We start from the raw sequence: 23,145 nt of genomic DNA, 5'->3' as shown, positions 1-23,145 counted from the left end.
GTATGGTGTTAGGGAGTGTTCTAATTTCATTCATTTACATGTGGCTGTCCAGTTTTCCCAGCACCACTTATTGAAGAGACTCTCTTTTCTCCATTGTATATCCTTGCCTCCTTTGTCATAGGTTAGTTGACCACATGTGTGTGTGTTTATCTCTGGGCTTTCTATCTTTTCCCATTGAACTATATTTCTGTTTTTGTGCCAGTACCATATTGTCTTGATTACTGTAGCTTTGTACTATAGTCTCAAGTCAGGGAGTATGATTCCTCCAGCTCCGTTTTTTTCCCTCACGACTGCTTTGGCTATTCAGGGTCTTTTGTGTCTCCATACAAATTTTAAGATTTTTTGTTCTAGTTCCGTAGAAAATGCCATTGGTAATTTGATAGGGATTGCATTGAATCTGTAGACTGCTTTGGGTAGTATAGTCATTTTCACAAGGTTGATTCTTCCAATCCAAGAACATGGTATATCTCTCCATCTGTTGGTATCATCTTTAATTTCTTTCATCAGTGTCTTATAGTTTTCTGCATGCAGGTCTTTTGTCTCCCTAGGTAGGTTTATTCCTAGGTATTTTATTCTTTTGGTTGCAATGGTAAATGGGAGTGTTTCCATAATATCTCTTTCAGATTTTTCATCATTAGTGTATAGGAGTGCAAGAGATTTCTGTGCATTAATCTTGTATCCTGCAACTTTACCAAATTCATTGATTAGCTCTAGTAGTTTTCTGGTGGCATTTTTAGGATTCTCTATGTATAGTATCATGTCATCTGCAAACAGTGACAGTTTTACTTCTTCTTTTCCAATTTGTATTCCTTTTATTTCTTTTTCTTCTCTGATTGCCATGGCTAGGACTTCCAAAACTATGTTGAAAAATAGTGGTGAGAGTGGACATCCTTGTCTTGTTCCTGATCTTAGAGGAAATGCTTTCATTTTTTCACCATTGAGAATGATGTTTGCTGTGGGTTTGTCATATATGGCCTTTATTATGTTGAGGTAGGTTCCCTCTATGCTCACTTTCTGGAGAGTTTTTATCATAAATGGATGTTGAATTTTGTCAAAAGCTTTTTCTGCATCTATTGAGATTATCACATGGTTTTTCTTCTTCAATTTGTTAATATGGTGTATCACATTGATTGATTTGCGTCTATTGAAGAATCCTTGCATCCCTGGGATAAATCCCACTTGATCATGGTGTATGATCCTTTTAATGTGTTGTTGGATTCTGTTTGCTAGTATTTTGTTGAGGATTTTTGCATCTATATTCATGAGTGATATTGGTCTGTAATTTTCTTTTTTTGTAGTATCTTTGTCTGGTTTTGGTATCAGGGTGATAGTGGCCTCATAGAATGAGTTTGGGAGTGTTCCTTCCTCTGCAAGTTTTGGAAGAGTTTGAGAAGGATGGGTGTTAGCTCTTCTCTAAATGTTTGACAGAATTCACTTGTGAAGCCATCTGGTCCTGGACTTTTGTCTGTGGGAAGATTTTTAATCACAGTTTCAATTTCATTACTTGTGATTGGTCTGTTCATATTTTCTATTTCTTCCTGGTTCAGTCTTGGAAGGTTATACCTTTCTAAGAATTTGTCCATTTCTTCCAGGTTGTCCATTTTAGTGGCATACAGTTGCTTGTAGTAGTCTCCTAGGATGCTTTGTATTTCTGTGGTGTCTGTGGTAACTTCTCGTTTTTCATTTCTAATTTTATTGATTTGAGTCCTCTCCCTCTTTTTCTTGATGAGTCTGGCTAAAGGTTTATCAATTTTGTTTATCTTCTCAAAGAACCAGCTTTTAGCTTTATTGATCTTTCCTATTGTTTTCTTTGTTTCTATTTCATTTATTTCTGCTCTGATCTTTATGATTTTTTTCCTTCTGCTAACTCTGGGTTTTGTTTGTTCTTCTTTCTCTAGTTCCTTTAGTTAGATTGTTTATTTGAGATTTTTCTTGTTTCTTGAGGTAGGCTTGTATAGCTAAAAACTTCCCTCTTAGAACTGCTTTTTCTGCATGCCATAGGTTTTGGATCGTCGTATTTTCATTTTCATTTGTCTCTAGGTATTTTTTGATTTCCTCTTTGATTTCTTCAGTGATCACTTGGTAATTTAGTAACGTATTGTTTAGCCTCCATGTGTTTGTATTTTTTATGTTTTTTTCCCTGTAATTGATTTCTAATCTCATAGCATTGTGGTCAGAAAAGATGCTTGAAATGATTTCAATTTTCTTATATTTAATGAGGCTTGATTTGTGACCCAAGATGTGATCTATCCTGGAGAAAGTTCCATGTGCAACTGAGAAGAAAGTGTGATCTGCTGTTTTTGGATGGGAATTCCTATAAATATCAATTAAATCTATCTGGTCTATTGTGTCATTTAATGATTGTGTTCCCTTATTAATTTTCTCTTTGGTTGATCTGTCCATAGGTGTAAGTGAGGTGTTAAAGTCCCCCACTATTATTGTGTTACTGTCATTTTCCTCTTTTATAGCTGTTAGCAGTTGCCTTATGTATTGAGGTGCTCCTATGTTGGATGCATATATATTTATAATTGCTATATCTTCTTCTTGGATTGATCCCTTGATCATTATGTAGTGTCCTTCCTTGTCTCTTGTAACATTCTTTATTTTAAAGTCTATTTTATCTGCTATGAGTATTGCTACTCCAGCTTTCTTTTGATTTCCTTTTACATGCAATATCTTTTTCCATCCCCTCACTTTCAGTCTGTATGTGTCCCTAGGTCTAAAGTGGGTCTCTTGTAGACAGCATATATATGGGTCTCGTTTTTGTATCCATTCAGCAAGCCTGTGTCTTTTGGTTGGAGCATTTAATCCATTTATGTTTAAGGTAATTATCGATATGTATATTCCTATGACAATTTTCTTAATTGTTTTGGGTTTGTTTTTGTAGGTCCTTTTCTTCTCTTGTGTTTCCCACTTAGAGAAGTTCCTTTAGCATTTGTTGTAGAGCTGGTTTGGTGGTGCTGAATTCTCTTAGCTTTTGCTTGTCTGTAAAGCTTTTGATTTCTCCATTGAATCTGAATGAGATCCTTGCCGGGTAGAGTACTCTTGGTTGTAGGTTTTTTCCCTTTCATCACTTTATGTATATCATGCCACTCCCTTCTGGCTTGTAGAGTTTCTGATGAGAAATCAGCTGTTAACCTCATGGGATTTCCCTTGTACGTTATTTGTCATTTTTCCCTTGCTGCTTTCAATAATTTTTCTTTGTCTTTAATTTTTGCCAATTTGATTACTATGTGTCTCGGTGTGTTTGTCCTTGGGTTTATCCTGTATGGGACTCTCTGCACTTCCTGGACTTGGGTGGCTATTTCCTTTCCCATGTTAGGGAAGTTATCCACTATAATCTCTTCAGATATTTTCTCAGGTCCTTTCTCTCTCTCTTCTCCTCTGGGATCCCTATAAAGTGAATGTTGTTGCATTTAATGTTGTCCCAGAGGTCTCTTAGGCTGTCTTCATTTCTTTTCATTCTTTTTTCTTTTTCTGTTCTGCAGCAGTGAATTCCACCATTCTGTCTTCCAGGTCACTTATCTGTTCTGCTGCCTCAGTTATTCTGCTATTGATTCCCTTTAGTGTATTTTTCATTTCAGTTATTGTATTGTTCATCTCTGTTTGTTTGTTCTTTAATTCTTCTAGGTCTTTGTTAAACATTTCTTGCATCTTCCCAATCTTTGCCTCCATTCTTTTTCCGAAGTCCTGGATCATCTTCACTATCATTATTCTGAAATCTTTTTGTGGAAGGTTGCCTATCTCTACTTCATTTAGTTGTTTTTCTGGGATTTTATCTTTTTCCTTCATCTGGTACATAGCCCTCTGCCTTTTCATCTTGTCTATCGTTCTGTGAACGTAGTTTTTGTTCCACAGGCTGCAGGATTGTAGTTCTTCCTGATTCAGTCTTGACATGTTGTTTGTTTCTAGAAATTTGTCTATTTCTTCTAGGTTGTGCGATTTTCTTTGGTAAATAACTGTTTGTAATATTCTTTTATAATTTCTTCTTTCTTAAATTTAATTTGATGAGCCACACTCATCATCTGATTTAGAAAATAATTATTTTATTCATGGGTAATACTTTTTATTTCTTATTTTTATCTAATCTATTGATCATTTTTATAATACTTCATTAAATAGTACTGGTAATAATTGCTTAATTCAATTTAGTATATTATAATATAAATCTTAAAAATTCTTTCTCCGTTAAGTAAAATGCAGACTGCTCTAAATAAGTATTATTTATTTGGCCTGAAATATTTTAGTAGTGTAGTCTCAGGTTATGAGGTAAAATCTTGGCATCATTCAAAATGAATATAGATGGGTAGAGCTTAACAACCATAGGTAATTCCAGTGACCTGGATTTGCCTATAATTTAGAGAGCAGAGTGTTTTTCCAACTAAAAGATCATCATCTGGCAATGCGTTCTCCTGTCTATCTGAATTGGAGAAGCAGACACTGGAGGCCATGGGGACTAAATATGGGTGAATGTAGGCTGAACAACCACTCCATAGTGTCTTCGTTAATTAAGGCCAAGTTAAAACAGAATCCAATTTAGCATGTGCATTGGCATGGCTAGCAATTCAACAGACCCTGCAAGTAAGAGACCAATAATAAGGGAATTGTCACAGGGATGTGGTCAGGTGTTTGAGGAATGGCAAGCTGGTGTGTGTGTCCTTTTAAAGTGTGGCTTGGGGTCTTATATCTACAGCATAGCTCCTGGGCACTTGGCATATGTATACTCATATTCAATAGATTTCAGCCAATATTTAGTGAATCCCTGCTGTGTGCCAGGGCACTGTGCAATGGGGTGGGGATATACAGATCACCAAGATCCCTGGTCTCTCCCCTGGGCTCAGAAAACCACAAGGTTATCATTGCCCCTGTGGGTGGCCAGAGCCAAAAAAATAAAAAAGGAAAAGATAAAAGAAAAGAAAGTTGCTGAAGTAAAAGTCTTCTCCAATTGTTCCATGTTATTTCATGTAATCCTTTCAACAACCTGACAAGATACATTATTATTTCCATGTTAGAATTAAAATACACTGAGATACGCTTTATTCCTGGGGTTGCAAGCTCAAATGACTCCAGGTATCAGGAGACAAAACTGAGATAACTAGACCAGATATCAGGTGATAGGAATTGTTAGGGATTGTGAAGAACTGGGGCCAGTGTGCTTTACTTGAATACATTCAAGGTCAAGACAAACCAAAATAAAAACAACCTTGTAGGCCAAACAAAACAAGGCTGTAGGCTAGGTGGGGCAGCCAGTTTCTGATGTCTCCTGTGTACCATCACAGCTGCCCAAATTCTGAGGATGGGGAAGAAAGTTGACTCCCTGACCACTCCAGCTCTCAGCGTTCTTACTCCTCCACCCCTGAGAAGTGGGGGCAAGAACATCAAAGCAGTTTAAGATCAGTAATAATGCTCCTCCTACTCTAACAGATTGTAAACTTGTTACAAAGTAGCAGTGATTAAAACCATATAGTTTGGGATTTGAAAGATCTATCATTGCAATAGAATAGAAATTTCAGAAATTCAAAATTGTACAGAGCTTTGTAACATGCTAGAAACAGTATTACAATAGGGAAAAGATTCACTATTCAGTGTATTGAAGAAACTGCATCTCAATAGGGAAGAGAATGAACTCAGAGCTGTACACTAGAATAGATTCTCAATAAGTCAAAGAATGAACAATTTAAAAACCACCCATCAAAAGGAGCTTGAAGTAAACAAATTAGCATAATTGAATACTACTGAAGACTGTCATGGGACACTTGAATATCAGTATTGCCTGACTGCTGGGGCACCTTCCATGTACAAAAATCTGTGATAGCAGTAAATACTGTAAAATACATACCAAAAAGAAAATAAATAGATTGGGGAAATTTATATCTGAAGAAGATAAAGATGATAGAAATAGATAGCATCGTTATTTGATTCCACTTTGAGTGCAGTAAAAAATGAATAGATGTTTTGTTGCTGATGGCAAAAAATACAGTATCTTATCATGTTATAAAATGTCCATCCTTGGAGTAATTAAAAACATGCAAATAAGAACAACTTGGAGGTACTATTACATCCCCATTAAAGTAATAAAACCAGTGATAAAATCCAGTGATGAAAAGTCAGGGTGAGAAACAGGTTCATGAGAAATTGTATATTTGCCTGGTCTCTTTGGAGATCAGTGTGATGATCTCTCTCAAGGGCTGTAAAAGTGTTAATATGTTTTGATCAAACTATTCCTTGCTGCCACAAGGAAATATTTCTTTTTTAATGACAAAGATGTTTATAACAAAATCAATTGTAAAAATATAAAGGGAAATAAATAAACACATATATAGCTATTAAAATGGCAAAATTATGAATGATATAAAGTGAAAGATTAGAATATGGAACATTGTTCTGTGCTGACTACATTGATAGATAATAAAATTTTGACTCATATCAAGACATACCTCAACATAATAAAGGCCATGTATTACAAACCCACAGCTAACATCATCCTCAATGGAGAAAACCTGAAAGCATTTCCTCTAAAATCAGGAACAAGACAAGGATGCCCACTTTCACCACTATTACTCAACACAGTTTTTGAAGTCCTAGCCACAGCAATCAGAGAAGAAAAAGAAATAATAAAAGGAATCTAAATTGTAAAAGAAGAAGTAAAACTGTCACTGTTTGCAGATGACCTGATACTATACATAGAAAATCCTAAAGATGCTATGAGAAAACTCATCAATTAATTTGGTAAAGTTGCAGGATAAAAAATTAATATACAGAAATCTGTTGCATTTCTATACACTAACAAAGATCAGAAAGTGAAATTAAGGAAACAATCCCATTTACCATCCCATCAAAAAGAGTAAAATACCTAGGAATAAGCATACCTAAGGAGGCAAAAGACGTGTACTCTGAAAACTGTAAGACTCTGATGAAAGAAATAGAAAAAGACACAAACAGATGGAAAGATATACTATGTTCGTGGATAGGAAGAATCAATATTGTCAAAATGAGTATACTACCCAAGGCAATCTACAGATTCAGTGCAATCCCTATCAAATTACCAATGGCATTTTTCACAGAACTAGAACAAAAACATCTTAAAATTTGTATGGAGACACAAAAGACCCCAAGTAGCCAAAGCAATCTTGAGAAAGAAAAGCAGAGCTGGAGGAATCAGGCTCCCTGACTTCAGACTATAATACAAAGCTATAGTCATCAAAACAGTATGGTACTGGCACAAAAATAGAAATATAGATCAATGGAACAGGATAGAAAGCCTAGAAATAAACCTGCTCACCTATGGTCAATTAATCTACAACAAAGGAGGCAAGACTACACAGTGGTAGAAAGACAGTCTCTTCAACAAATGGTGCTGGGAAAACTGACAGCTACATATAAAAAAATGAAATTAGAACATTCTCTAACACGATACACAAAAATAAGCTCAAAATGGATTGAAGACCTAAATGTGAGACCAGACACTATAAAACTCCTAGAGGAAAACATAGGCAGAACACTCTCTGACATAAATTTCAGCAATATCTTTTTTGATCCACCTCCTAGAGTAATGAAAGTAAAAACAAAAATAAACAAATGGGACCTAATTAAAATTAAAAGCTTTTGCACAGCAAAGGAAACCATAAACAAAACGAAAAGATATCCCACAGAATGGGAGAAGATATTCACAAATGGAGTGACCAACAAGGGATTAATCTCCAAAATATACAAACAGCTCATACAGCTCAATATCAAAAAGAAAAAACCCAATCAAAAAATGGGCAGAGGATATAAATAGACATTTCTCCAAAGAAGACATACAGATGGCCAAAAAGCACATGAAAAGATGCTCATCATCGCTAATTATTAGAGAAATGGAAATTGAAACTACAGTGAGGTACCACTTCACACCAGTCAGAATGGCCATGATCAGAAAGTCTACAAACAATAAATGCTGGAGAGGGTGTGGAGAAAAGGGAACCATCCTACACTGTTGGTGGGGATGTAAATTGGTACAGCCACTATGGAGAAGAGTATGGAGGTTCCTTAAAAAAACAAAATAGAGCTACCATATTATCCAGCCATCCCACTCCTGGGCATATATCTGGAGAAAACCATAATTCGAAAAGATACATGCACCCCAGTGTTCATTGCAGCACTGTTTACAATAGCCAGGACATGGAAGCAACCTAAATGTCCATCAACAGAGGAATGGATAAAGAAGATGTGGTACATACATACAATGGAATATTACTCAGTCATTAAAAAGAATGAAATAATGCCATTTGCAGCAACATAGATGGACCTAGAGATTATCATGCTAAGTGAAATAAGTCAGAGAAAGACAAATATCATATGGTATCACTTATATGTGGAATCTTAAAAAAAGATACAAATGAACTTATTTACAAAACAGAAATAGACCCACAGATATGGAAAGCAAACTTATGGTTACCAAAGAGGAAACGGGGAGAGGGATAAATTAGGAGGTTGGGATTAACATATACACACTACTATATGTAAAATTGATAATCAACGAGGACTTACTGCATAGCACAGGGAACTCTACTCAATACTCTGTAATAACCTATATGGGAAAAAAATCTGAAAAATAACAGGCATATGTATATGTATAACTGAATCACTTTGCTGTACACCTGAAACTAACACAACATTGTAAGTCAACTATATTCCTATATAAAATAAAAAATTTTAAAAAAGAGTTACTTCAGTTTATAGAACACTTGCTAGTGACCAGAAGGTCTGCTAGGATCTTGGAGACAGAGGAAAAAAAAAACAGAGTTGTATACCCAGATAAGTACACAGATATTTTCAATGTGGTAAGTTCTACCAAAATAAATATAATAGCTAGTATGTAGGGAATGACTAATATGTCCCAGGTACTATTCTAAGCACTTAACGTAAATCTCAAGTAATCATCTCAATCACCTTGTGAGGTTGGAACTATTATTAGTCTATTTTACAGATTTAAAAACTGAAGTGAGAGAGGTCAGGTCCTGGCCCAAGGTCATATGGCTCTGATAAGAGGTCAGCCTAAGGTTCCATGAGAGCTTCAAGGTGGAGCAGCTAACTCAAGCTGGGCAGGATCAGATGTGTTTCCAGAGAAGTTGATACCTGCTCTGAGCCCGGCAGGACAGGAAGGAGTTAGATGGGGCAAGGGCATTCCCAGAAGATGAATTGAGTGAGTAAAAGCAGAGATGAGGGGCATGATGTATCCAGGCACCACCAGCAGGGTATATTGCTGAAATACAGAGTTTCATGGGGAGAGTAGCAGGTTTCTGATGTGGGCAGGGGTCAAATCAGTAGGGCTTTACATGCCATGCTGAAAACTTTGGACTTTGTTTGTTGAATTTGACTTTTATGGTAGAAGGGAGAAGAACTAGCATTTATTGTTCACTACCATGTGACAAATCCTCTTTAAGGTGCTTGACATGAGTTATTTCAACAGATTATCTTCTTTCTATAAAGTTTCCTTTCTTAATAAGAAATAGGGATCACAGGTTGTTTTAATTAGACCAAAGGTTCTGTGACAACCTATCCCATTTCATGTTGACACTATAAGAAAAATGCTCTCAGAATTAATGTCACAAAGAAGTACTGTTTTTAATGAGAAAATGATACAAATAATATCCATGCATTATTTATACTGAATAAAAGCTTTGTAAGTAACATATTATTAATCTTAAAGTGACAGAACCAATTAACCAGAAACCAATTTATTGGAACCACAAATTATATCAGTCTCATCCTGTGATTCCATTTTAAGGAGAAATAAACAAGAAATCAGTTGATATGAAAGATATATGAAGAGAAAAACAATTAGGTCAATTCCTGAAGTCAATAAACATTCATCCCAGCTCACTGTCTCAACACAATAGAGTGTACAATGAGGTCTGGTGTCCAAAGCAAAGACGACTCCCCCTGGAGGATATCAATTCAGTTCATTATGCTATAATTAATAAGGCAGGGAAATTTAACAGACACCATATAATGGTTTTTTTCAAATAAAGGATTCATTCATTTATTTTAACAAACGCTTATTGTGCGTGTAACTTTGTACTGGGCCTTTCCAGGAGCTGGGGCTTCCTCCAGGAGAAGGGCGTTCCTGAGCTGAGGCCTGAGGTATGGAGTTTGCCAGGTAGATAAGCAGGGGGAAGTGTGTTCCAGACTAGGGGAACTCCAAACCTTATGTGGAAAGGCCCTGAGGCCCCACTGTACATGGTGGGTTTGGAGAGATACAAAGAGTTCTCCGTGGTGGAGGATAAAGTCTTCAGACATGAGGTGAGGTGGTGAGGCTGGTTGGTCCTCAGGGGCCAGATTACAAAAGACCTTTTATATCATGAGCAGGGTGGATCATGGTCAGATTCGTATAACAAGATGGTTACTCTGGGGACAGAGAGGAGCCACCATGGAGAAGACAGGGAGGCCCTGAGACCAGGGAAGACACAAGGGCCATCTCCAAGCACAAGATAAAGATTGCCCAAGCTATGGCTGCTGCAGTGAAGGAAAGGCCCTAGAGCTGCTGGAGGAGCTGCTGGCAATGGTGAGTGTGGCAGAAAGTGAAAGGAGAGACTGAAAAAGGAACCCTGGGTTCTGGCCTAGGCCCCTGGGGATGGTGGCACTTGTTGCTAAGATGGCAGCAGGAGCACCAGGTTTGGGGGTTGAGATGTAAATCCAGATACACCAGACCTAATTTCATACTTTGATAACCACACGGCCAGCGTAACTCCTGGCCAGACTGAGCCTTGACATGACTGAAGGAGTCTACCACGCTGCAAGGCCCCATTTTCCATCTCTAAGAAACAAAAATAGATCCCCATTCACTTTTTCCCTTTTCTAAAAAAATTATGCAACTTTTATATGAATATATGCTTATTGGAAAAATTCAAATAATATAATTTGCCTTTGCTCGGTTTATCACAATAGATCAACAGTTCTCAAAGTTTTGAACTCAGGACCTATTTATACTTTCAAACATTATTGAAGACACCAAAAGCTATAGTTTATGTTGGTTACAGCTACTGATATTTACCACATTAGAAATTAAGAGTGAGAAATTTAAAACTATTCATTTTAATTTTTATTTTATTTATTTATTTTTATTTATTTATTTTTATTTTATGGCTGTGTTGGGTCTTCGTTTCTTTTTTTTTTAAATTTTTTTAATTTATTATTTATTTATTATTTTTATTTTTGGCTGTGTTGGGTCTTCGTTTCTGTGTGAGGGCTTTCTCCAGTTGCGGCGAGTGGGGGCCACTCTTCATCGCGGTGCGCGGGCCTCTCACTATCACGGTCTCTCTTGTTGCGGAGCAGAGGCTCCAGACGCTCAGGCTCAGTAATTGTGGCTCACGGGCCTAGTTGCTCCGCGGCATGTGGGATCTTCCCAGACCAGGGCTCGAACCCGTGTCCCCTGCATTGGCAGGCAGAGTCTCAACCACTGCGCCACCAGGGAAGCCCGGGTCTTCGTTTCTGTGTGAAGGCTTTCTCTAGTTGCGGCAAGCGGGGGCCACCCTTCATCGCGGTGCGCGGGCCTCTCACTATCGCAGTCTCTCCCATTGCGGAGCACAGGCTCCAGACGCGCAGGCTCAGCAATTGTGGCTCACGGGCCTAGCCGCTCCGCGGCATGTGGGATCTTCCCAGATCAGGGCTCGAACCCGTGTCCCCTGCATTGGCAGGCAGACTCTCAACCACTGCGCCACCAGGGAAGCCCAAAAACTATTCACTTTAAAATAATAAAAATAAGTGTTAACATAAGGCCCATTAAATATTAATATAAACAACATGTCTTTAAATAGAAATATATTTTCCAAGAAAAATTTAGTGAGAACAGTAACATACTTTAGTAATATATGCTTATGCAAACCTGTTCAATGATAGGCTTAATATTCTCATATCTACTTCTGCGTTTGATCTGTTGCAATATCACATGTCACATACCTCCAGAAAATTTCAATGTACATTCATGGGAGAATGAGGGTGACAAAAGCAAATAATAGTTTTGTACCATTATGAAAATAGTTTTGACCTCACAGATGCCCTGAAAGCATCCTGGGGACCCCAGAGGCCCCTGGGTTACACTTTGAGAATCATTGAACTAGGCATTGGGGAATGCATGGTCATAGCGTAACTGGATTTCAGTGAGGTCCTTGGCAGTCTCCAGAGAGACAGCCACATCCACGGAGCAGCTTTGTGGTGTCACACATGCTGTGCAGCTACCTGGGCCTCAGTTACATCACCTATGAAGTGGTAAGAGTAGAACGTCTCCAAGGACTCTTCCTGCTCTAAAATTCTATGTATTTTTTAAATTAATTAATTAATTTATTTATTTATTTTTGGCTGTGTTGGATCTTCGTTTCTGTGCGAGGGCTTTCTCTCTAGTTGTGGCGAGCGGGGGCCACTCTTCATCGCGGTGCGCGGGCCTCTCACTATCGCGGCCTGTCTTGTCGCGGAGCACAGGCTCCAGACGCGCAGGCTCAGTAGTTGTGGCTCACGGGCCCAGTTGCTCCGCGGCATGTGGGATCTTCCCAGACCAGGGCTCGAACCCGTGTCCCCTGCATTGGCAGGCAGACTCTCAACCACTGCGCCGCCAGGGAAGCCCGAATTCTATGTATTTATAAGCCAACATGTAATAGGTGCTAATGAGCAAAGAATGCATGATGTTGTTGAAGAGATTTTTGCATTGAGTGCAAAATTGGACTAGATTTCAAGGGTCAAAAACACACATACCTTCGGACCAGGTGTCCTGAACAGAAGTAAATAGATGGAGGTCAGTGAGGAGTGGTGGGGTCTATGATGAACTGGAGAGCTCATATCCTACTTAAAGCACATAACATTCAGATTTTGTGTTAGACACCACTCTAGACCAGCAACACAGGTTGGATTTGGTCTGTGGTCTGTGACTTGGGACTTCTGAAACAGACAGTCTCTTGGGTTCCTTCTGACTTGAAACAGAGTCTTATTGAACCTCTTATTGGAAGACCAGGTACCTTATGGTCTTCCCTTACTCCCCCCCAGTCTAAACCTATTCATGGGAAAGGATCTAATAAAATCATTCATTGAAGACAACCTCAACCAGTAAGACCAATATCATGAGATATTTTCATTTTCACATGGTTTGCCTCAAGCCAAAATCAAGAAGATCTGATTGTGGAATTTGGGCATCAGTGATCAGGCCAGAACAGGGAGCCTTGGCTGTACTCCAGAATCCACATCACATGTGCCTATGTGCCCAAACCTGGGAGTTGAAGCACTGCCTATAAAGACTTTCTCTACAGAATCATCAGGTGCTTTGATAGTCAGAAGCATTTCTCCTGGGAATCTATGTCTCAAGGAGGTCTCAGCTAAGGCAGGCCCCATCTGGAGCCAGTTCCTCCTTTCTAACAGGAATTCACTTCCTACAGCCACCCGAACCCAGAAATTTGCTACAGTTAACCAGTATCTTTGATGCCATATAATAGCGCTTCCTGAAGAGCTCTGCCCCTCAGGTAGGATTTTTAAGAAGTGTTGAGATGAGCAGTTTGATATCTTCCCAGAAAACAGGTTGGGAAGTTGGTAAACCCCTTCCCGAGTGCCCTGCCCTGCTGCTTTGTATTCCTTAGGCGCAGGTCACTGGGGGTGTACTGAGGACAGCCCTACTGAGCCATTACTGGAAGAACCATGGAAGGGTGGGAGAAGGGAGTGGAGCCTTCCATTTCCTGAGAAGTGGGGGATCTAGAGTCTGAATTGACCTTCAACCAGACAATCCTATATAGTGTCCTGACTTGCAAATGCCTTCACATAGACATCACTCTAAAACCCTGGAGCCTAGACAAGAGAACTCTCTCTGTCTCTAAGACTTCTCTGACCACTAATGATGAAGGGAAATGGAGCTTTCTTCACTATTTCAAACAATGCAAGATCATTATAAACCAAGCTTCAAGACTCTGGGGGACCCACCTATTTTGAAAGTGTATTGGATACACACAAAAATTCAACGTCCCTCAAAAGAATCCTGAAAGTTCTGTTGCAATGGAATCTGACTTTTCCTGACCACCCAAAGAGTTGTCAGACTAGAATTTGCCTTCTTTGTTTCTGAGCTGTGAATACATAGAGAGTCTCAGGAGCATTTAGTGACTGGGTTTATGAGAAGTTTTGACGACATGCCACACACTCAAATTACAACACAGCTGGCTGTGAGGTTTGAGCATGGAGCACGGAAAGGCATAGTTAGGATGTGACAGTGATTGTGAAGGGTAATCCCTTTCCTATGGAGGAGTAAATGAATGCCTGACCCTTTAGTCATGGAAAGAGGCAGCGGGTGGGTCTCGGGGGGCTTTCCGGCTCTTTGCTTTCGTTTTTCTCTTTCAGTGAGAAGCAGAGTATCATCCTAAAGGGTCTAGAGGAGTCATCAAAGAGATGCTATGGGAAAACCCTATGTCCAGATCATAGTGACCAGATTGTTCCCCTCCTTCAAAACACACACACACACACACACACACACACACACACACACACACACACACACACACAATATGGAGCTGGGAGGAGAGCTGAACCCAGTACTGTCCTTAGACTTGGGCACTAGGGCCCTGCTCTGAGCCCTGGTCCTTAGGAGGTCCCTCGTTTTGGAGTGCCTTTCTCAAAGATGATTCCCTTCTGGTGTCCAGGACTCTCTGGCCTAGAAGTGCTATCTGGGCAGGGTGCCTTGAGTCCAGACAAAAATCTACATGGGCTCTGGTTTCTGGTCCCATTTCTCCCCTTTAAGGCACTCTCCAGTCCTCTAGCATGTGCATGGTGTTGACCAGATGCCTCTAGAGGCTCTAGGACTTGTGTCTACGTGGTTGTCCCAGGGCTCTGTAGTTAGTTCCAATTCTAGGAGGGTGGCCTGGTGGGCTGATTGCTCCAGTTGGCAGGCATGTTTGTTTTGTGGGATTGTGTAAAGCTGGCTGCCAGAATGGGGCTAACACTCCAACTCTTTAGATTGCCCTGCCCCCTACTCTGACACACACTTCCAAGGGACAGTCCTGCCTGAACCTCTCAAAATCCATACTTCAAAGAGGCATTAGGGGTTCGAATCACACCCTCAGTTGTGTTGGTTTGTGTGGAAGGAGGGGAAAACAGAGGACTTTGGAGAGAGAGTATTTGCTCTTCTTTCTACTACATCTGTGAAGGCTGGCTCACTCAAGTGTCTGGCACCAGGGTTTGCCTCAGGCATGTGGGCTCTAAGGCATCATCAGGCACTTCCCCAGTAGAGGAACAAACGGACACCTGAAAGTGGAAGTTCCCACTGGGCAGGGATGTGGTCCATCATTAACTCCTCCCAGAACTCAACCAAAGTGTCTCCTAGGCCCGACCTTGCACCCTTCTTTCCTTTCTTCCTTTTTTCCTTTCTTCCTTTTTTCCTTCCTCCCTCCCTCCCTCTCTCTCTCTCTTCCTTCCTTCCTTTCTTTCTTTTTCTTTCTTTTTTCTTTTTCTTTCTTTCTTTCTTCCTTTTTCTTTCTCTCTTTCTCTCTTTCTTTCTTTCTTTCTTTTTTCTTTCTTTCTTTTTCTTTCTTTCTTTTGCTTTCTTTCTTTCCTTCCTTCTTTCTTTCTTTCTTTCTTTTTTCTTTCTTTCTTTTTTCTTTTTCTTTCTTTCTTTCTTTCTTTCTTTCTTTCTTTCTTTCTTTCTTTCTTTCTTTCTTTCTTTCCTTCCTTCTTCCTTCCTTTCTTTCTTTCTTTCTTTCTGTCTTTCTTTTTCTTTCTTTCTTTCCTTCTTTCTTTCTTTCTCTACCTCTCTCTCTCTTTCTTTCCCCCTTCCTTCCTTCCTTCTTTCCTTCCTTTCTTCCGTCCTTCCTTGTTGATGATGGCAGTGGATGAGGCTTTAGGGATGGGACTCTAATATGCTCTATTCCATTCTATAAAATATCAGCATGCTTCAGAGCAAGCTGCTGGGCCACCTCCCCAAACATCTCAGACACCTCCTGGGTACAGCCCTGATGTTCTCCCCACACCATTCACATTGGATTTAACTTGAACTTCACTGAACTCATCATGATATTTGGTTAATATTTTTAAATAAATACTTTAATACTTGTTTATTATCGACAGGCTGTTTCCCTCACTAGAACGTAAACTCTTTGAGGGCAGGGCCTGTCTCATTCTCAGTTGACTAGAACAGTTAACAAAGTAGGTGCTCAGCAAATACTTTCAGATAGTGGAATGAATGATTCCATCACTGGACTTTTGTTTGGTGGAGTGTTTGTCCATGTGCATTCTACATTCTGCTTCTTTAAAAATCATAGGTCATGTTTATGTTTGGAGAAATTTCTGTATACTGCTCATGTTTCCTTTCTCGAAATGGTCTCCTGAACTAGCCTTGGCTTTCATTTAGTCCAGTGTGGTGGTCTGGAGTGTAGGCTTCTGTACCAGGCAGACCCGGGTTTGAATCCTGACTCTACTATTTTCTAGCTGTGTGACATGGGCAAGTTATTAATCTTCCCAAACCTTAGTTTTCCCACCTGCAATACAAGAACAAAAATATCTACCTCATAGAGTATTGTGGTGGCAAGGAATAAGAAATGATGTATGTAAAATATTTAGTACCTTGCCTAGCATGTTGTAAATGCTACAGTTGTTATTCCCTTTTTTCCTCAGTGCCTACTGCTAGCCACTGGTTCTGTGCTTACCACTGAGGAGGCAGAGATGAACAGGATGCCTTTCAAATCTCCCAATCCACATATGAAAGGGCCTGAGAACAGAACTGGATGTAGGGATGAGGCAGGACTGGTTCTCAGACCTCAGAGTTTGGAGCAGAGTCATGAGTGGAAGATAGGATGGTGGGAAGGAGGAAGAGAGGGGAGGAGGAAGGGCAAAATCCCATCCCAGGTGAGAGGATGGCCCAAAAAGAATGGGCAGGTGAGAGTCTCAAGAGAGCAAGAGTTTTGAGATGGGGTACCCAGTGGTGGCAAGTGGAGGCTGGAGCAGGCCCTGAGCAGTGAGTTCTTTTAGTAAAGCCTTAGGACTTCAGGCATAGCAGGAGGGAGGTGTTGAGGGCTGGTCAGACCCTGTTCTCAAGGAGTTTAGAGCCTAGTAAGGAAGACTGACATGGAAGCAAATAATCATATAAACAAGGATAAGCATGTATGCAAAGTCCAGAAGAAGCACAGAGGAGGGACACATGGGAGGGAAGGTGTGGTGGGTGTAGCAGGAACCAAGGAAGGCTTCCCAGAGGAACAGGCTAGGAAGGTTCAGGAGGATGGTGAGGAATTTAGTGCGGGTGAGACGTGGAGTGGGTGGAGGGTCAGAACATTAAAAGGAGGGATGAAGCAGGATGGCATGTTTGGGTGTTCTGTAATAATTAGGACTTTCCCTGGCTGTCAGGGGTGCATGGACTGGGCTGGTGGGGGGTGGCATTTGGGGATCCTCCTTCAATGGACAGGTCCTTGAACAGTCCTGGTTCATATTTCTTTACAGAGAGCGGGTCCCACTCAGTAGTATAAAGCAGGAAGCCATAATCTCTGGAGCCCCCGTTCTCCTTTGTCTGAGTAGAAATGCTGGTGTTGGAGTCTCACAGAACTCTACCGCTTACCAGTGTGGGGTGCTGAGAAAATTATGGAACCCCTCTAAACTTCAGTTTCCTCATCTGTAAAATGGATAAAATGGTGCACACCTGATAGAGATGTTGTTATAATTAAATGAAATAATGCATGTAAAGGGCTTAGCATAGAAACCACCACATAACACACACTTGGTACATACTGGTAGCATCTAATATATTCATTCATTCATTCGCTCATGCGTTGGTTCACCATTTAACATCAGACACCGGGAACACAGGGATGAACAAGGCTCAGTCCCTGCCCATAAGAAGCCTCTGATGAGTGTTGTGTGGGAGGGCAGACAAACAGATGATTACTGCACTGTGTGAATGTGATAAGTGCTATGGCAAAGGCACACACAAAGTGATGATGGGAGCACAGATGAAGGGCAAACTGGTTGCCATGATGATGATGATGATGATGAGAGCCCGGGCTAAATGTTGAGGAGAGGGCTCCAGTCCCTAGGAGCCAGATCAGGACCAGTCTTGAAAGTCAAGTCAAGGCTATCAGCCCTTATCCTGAAGGCCATGGGGAGCTACCAAAAAATCTCAGGCAGTGGAGAAACCTGGTCCCATCTGCATTCAGGAAGATCACTCTGGCCCCTGTGAGAGCAGCTAGAAAGCTCTAAGGCTCCTCCAGGTGAGAAATAAAAGATCCCATCAAGAAACTGAGGGACCCAAGGAGGTTGAAGCGCCATGATCTACTGTGGCAGGGTAGTGAGAGAGGGCTAGACCAGTGAAAGTTTTTGGTCAGAGTTTGGAATATCGAAAATCTCTTAAGGAGTATTTAATATTTCTCTTAAAACACGCAAAAAGTCTAAAGAATGGGACAGCCAATTTTGTCATTCACAGTTTATTTATTACTTAAAATGACACCTCAGCTAAGGCTAGCTGGAATACTATTTATCTGAATTGGCTTCTCCCACTAAAAGTTTTATTCTCTAAGTATCCTGTACTATGTTTCAGAGAAATATGATATGATTCTATTGATGCATGGCATCAGATTTACCATGTCTTAAACCTGGTGAGTATACTGAGGAAATCATGGAGTGAATATCTGTACTGTCCATCTCACATAGTAGGTGCTTTATAAATGTTGCATTTCTCTGCTTTATTCATGTCTGAAGAGTGTCCAATGGAGTTTAAAGTATTTGTTCACATTATTACTCACAGACTTCCTAATCAAACTCTCTACATTGTCCATGACACCTTGTATTTAGCAGTGGGTTTTCAGAAATGAGTGTTACAGGAACAATTCATTCACTCACACACCTTTCTTTTCTGCTCCTCAGCTCTTAGGTAATTCAGATGCTATTGTCCTAGAATAAGGAAGAAAGTCAGAGAAATTTCCAGAACTTTATTTCATCCCTTTTAGTAAACTCTTTCCCTGACTCTTTTGCCCCTCAGGAACCACGTTCTCTGCTTCGAATGGATTGAGTGCACTCATCTCATCGGCTACAGCACCTCCCGTGCTCTGGGTCTTCTCTGTGGGCCTCATTTTGAATCAGAAGTTAGGTGATGCCTTCCTCAGGGTCTTCATTATATGCATTCAGTATCCTGAGTAGAAAAGTTAACGGTGTGTTTTTGATTTGTGTCATTTATACCTGTTTCTCCCGTCTAAAAGAATTGTGTGGAATATGTCCTAATGAAGTTTTTGATACCACATCAAGCCTGTTTGGCCCAAAATAGTCTGCTTCTCTGGGGTATAAACAAAAAACTATTTGTTCTGGGACATTTCTAAATTCCAAGAACTCCTGAAGCCCTACTTCTTTTGAGGTCGTGCCCAGGTTCGCCCTGTGAATCCTTCCTCTGTAGTGGATATTAAAGTGATGAACTCACAAAAAGCTTCCAAACTTATACTAAAGAATAGATTTGAGTTAAAGGGTAATGTGCTATGGCAATTATTCTATTGTACAAGTATCCTGACATAAAAACAAATTAATAAATCAAAGTTATTAAGAGCTTGGCTATGAAACAAGATACTCAGCATGTATTTTATTAGCTAAGATGGATATCAACTCAAAACCCATGCTATGGCATACCTATAGCATACCTACAATTTAAAGAGAAAGAACTCTCTTACTTGAGGCTAGTGGGAGGTGTGGTGGATGGGACTCTGGGAAAGAAAACAGAAGAATGTTGGTGAAAATGCATGTGTCATAACACGGGCTGAGGCAGAGGCTCTCTGAGAGGGTGTAGATGAGGAATAAGGACGTTAACATTTATTGCAAACCTATTCTGTGGGTATGGTAGGCATTTTGCAGACATCATCTTTTCAGATCTTCTTTTAAAAAAACAGATTTGATTCTTATAGAGAAGTTTTAGGTTCACAGCAATACTGAGCTGCAGTTTTCTCACACACCTCCTTCTCCCGCACATGCTTAGTGCCCCCATTATCAGCATCCCCACCAGAGTGGTACATTTATTACAATCAATGAACCTTCAGTGATACATCATTATCACCCAATGACAATGGGTTCACTTTAGGGTTCACTCTTGGTGTTCTATATTCTGTGGGTTTGGACAAATGTATAGACATGTATCCACCACGTATTATAGTATTATACAGAGTAGCTTCACTGCCCTAAAAATCCTCTGCGCTCTGCCTATTCATCCCTGCCTCCCCACAAACCTCTGATAATCCCTGATCCCTAAACTGTCTCCATAGTTTTGTCTTTGCCCATGTGTCATCTAGTTGGAATCATACAATATGTAGATTTTCAGATTGGCTTCTTTCATTTAGTAATATGCATTTGAGGTTCTTCCATGTCTTTTCATTGCTTGATAGCTCATTTCTTTTTAGTGTTGAATAATATTCCATTATCTGGAATAATGGAATAAATAAACCACCGTTCATTTATTCTGTGCAGGTTTTTGTCTAGACATAAGTTTTCAAGTCCTTTGTGTAAGTACCAAAGAATGTGATTGCTGTATCATATGGCAGAATTTTAGGGTTTTTAAAAAAGTTTTACTGAGGTATAGTTGACAAATAAAATTGTAAGATATTTAATGTGCACTGTACGTTTAGTTTTATAATAAACTGGCAATCTGTGTCCTGACATGGCTGTACCATTTTGCATTCCTACCAACAATGAATGAGAGTTCCTATTGCTCCACATCCTCCCCAGCGTTCGGTGTTTTCAGTGTTCCAGAGTTTGGCCATTCTGATAGGTGTGTAGTAGTATCTCATTGTCATTTTAATTTGCATTTCTCTAATGACATATGATGTGGAGCTTCTTTTCATATGTTTATTTTCCAACCCTATATCTTCTTTGACCAGGTGTCTGTTGAGGTCTTTTGCCCATTTTTTAATCAGGTTGTTTGTTTTCTTATTGTTGAGTTTTAAGAGTTACTCGTATATTTTGGATAACAGTTCTTTATCAGATGTGTATTTTGCAAGTATTTTCTCCCAGTCTGTGGCTTTTCTTCTCATTCTTTTGACAGTGTCTCTCACAGAGCAGAAATTTATTTTTGAAGTCCAGCTTATCAATTATTTCTTTCATGGATCATTTCTTTGCTGTTTTATCTAAAAAGTTATCAAGCCCAAACTCATCTAGACTTGCTCGTATATCATCCTTTAAATTTTCTTAACAATCCCTCCATCCCCATTTTATAAACCCAGACTTAGCGAGGTCAAGTTATTCTTCAGTGCCACTAAATTAGTAACTGGTAGGACTAGATTCAGACACAGGTCTGTCTAACCTCAAAGCCCAGCCAGGAGGCTGTCTCCTTCATTCCATGGCTGCTGCCTCAAGAGCAACTCTGCATGGGAATCAGATTGGCTCTCTTCCAGGGTTGGATGAGGTCTCTTTCAACACGGAGATTCTAGGTCACAGATTAGAATAAATAGAAGAATGAGCATCCCTTCACGTTTTTGACCCAAAGACCTGCTACTGAATTTTGTCTTCATGTGCCTGAAGGGTACTTCTTCCTTATTATTTTCATTCATTCTAAGAAAGGCAGCTCCCTGCCCTTGGGGGTGATGGCCTCTAAAATTTTGGCTGAACTGGGCGATTGAGTGCCTCATTTTTGCTGATGGGATTTGAGAGCATCTGGGGAAGATGGTGCATGAGCAATGGAGAATTAGTGAGGTTTTACAATGTTGTTATAAACTTTATGATGTGAGTTGATTGTTTCATGTAGCCTCATGAAACAAGTTGGAGAAGGTGGAGGGTGATTACATCACTCCCTCTGCCTTTTCGAAAGAGATGAAGTCTTCTTTAATGCTTGGGATTATTTCCTGATACTCCACACAGACCCACCCAGTTTTCCAATTTTAATATGTTCCTGTAATAGGTGTAGAGAAAAAAAGAGAAAGCAGGGGGAAGCAATCAGCCCAACTTGTTGTACTGACATTCCTGGCAAAGATGAAAGACTAATGTCAGAGCAGAGCACAAAACCTTACAGAAACAAGTCTGTTTGGTTTGGACAGTAAATAAATAAGCCAGTTACATTACTTGGATGGATGGCAAAAGCTTTGTCATCATAGCAACTACCCCACTGAGCTTGCTCTGCTTATACAAGTTGTCAGCCTCTTTACCAACCCCAAACTACCTAAGTAGGAGGAGCTGAACCCTGTCCATTCCTTATTTATAACTAGCCCTGAGTGAGGGGGAGGGACAGGCAGGGTTGCCTCCTGTGCAGGCTGCTTGCCTGAGTTACATCCACAAATGCCTCAGAAGCAGCCGGCTGGCTGCATCCTTCTCCTTACATTCCTGGGTCTGTCTGGGATAGTTGGCGCAGTTACCAGAACATACCACATTGGGATTGTGGAAGAATACTGGAACTATGTACCCCAAGGGAAGAACGTTATTACTGGGAAAAGTTTTGCAGAAGACAAGTGAGTGAAACTGGGGTCCCGATAGACTCCCAGGTTTGGTTCCTTTTTGACTCTGCTTGGGGAAGGTTGTATTCCTTGGGTGGCTACAGTGGGGGTGAGTTGACCTAAATCAACAGGAGAGGTTTTGTGTTTGCTTGGAGAGCCCTTGCATGGGCGAGTGTGTAATTTGGAAGAGACATTCTTAGCTCCATATATTCACAGCCTCGTCTGTGAAGAGCCATATACAAAACCATGTGTTGTTTTTTTTTTTTTTTTTTTTTTTTTTTTTTTTTTTAAGGATATGGGACTGGTGCTTTTTAAAGCAGATGGTTCTGAGTTTTTACTTTTTTTTTTTTAAGTATTTATTATTTTATTTATTTTATGGCTGTGTTGGGTCTTCGTTTCTGTGCGAGGGCTTTCTCTACTTGTGGCAAGTGGGGGCCACTCTTCATCGTGGTGCACGGGCCTCTCACTATCGTGGCCTCTCTTGTTCCGGAGCACAGGCTCCAGACGCGCAGGCTCAGTAATTGTGGCTCATGGGCCTAGTTGCTCCGCGGCACGTGGGATCCTCCCAGACCAGGGCTCGAACCCATGTCCCCTGCATTGGCAGGCAGATTCTCAACCACTGCGCCACCAGGGAAGCCCAAACCATGTGTTTTGAATAATGGTTTACTCTCTACATGGACAAGTTTCACTAGGTATCACTAAGAACTTCCAGGGGTTCTGGACTCACTGTGTTAAAAAAAAAAAAAGTTAAAACTTGGGATAA

The 23,145-nt window shown here is 40.2% G+C and overlaps 1 protein-coding gene across 1 annotated transcript in view; it reads left to right on the top strand.

Moving 5' to 3' along the window:
* Window positions 1-22,227: 22,227 nt before the first annotated feature.
* HEPHL1 (hephaestin like 1) overlaps window positions 22,228-23,145 on the top strand; it is a 97,252-nt gene continuing 96,334 nt past the window's right edge. Inside the window, exon 1 of the mRNA XM_068555300.1 lies at window positions 22,228-22,397. Within this exon, the coding sequence (XP_068411401.1) occupies window positions 22,228-22,397 (170 nt within the window). The remainder of the gene's footprint in view (window positions 22,398-23,145) is intronic.

The sequence above is a fragment of the Eschrichtius robustus genome, chromosome 11 (assembly GCF_028021215.1).
Source record: "Eschrichtius robustus isolate mEscRob2 chromosome 11, mEscRob2.pri, whole genome shotgun sequence".
Lineage (NCBI taxonomy): Eukaryota > Metazoa > Chordata > Mammalia > Artiodactyla > Eschrichtiidae > Eschrichtius > Eschrichtius robustus.
Note: the sequence above shows the minus strand (reverse complement) of the source record. Positions and strands in the feature narration are given on the sequence as shown.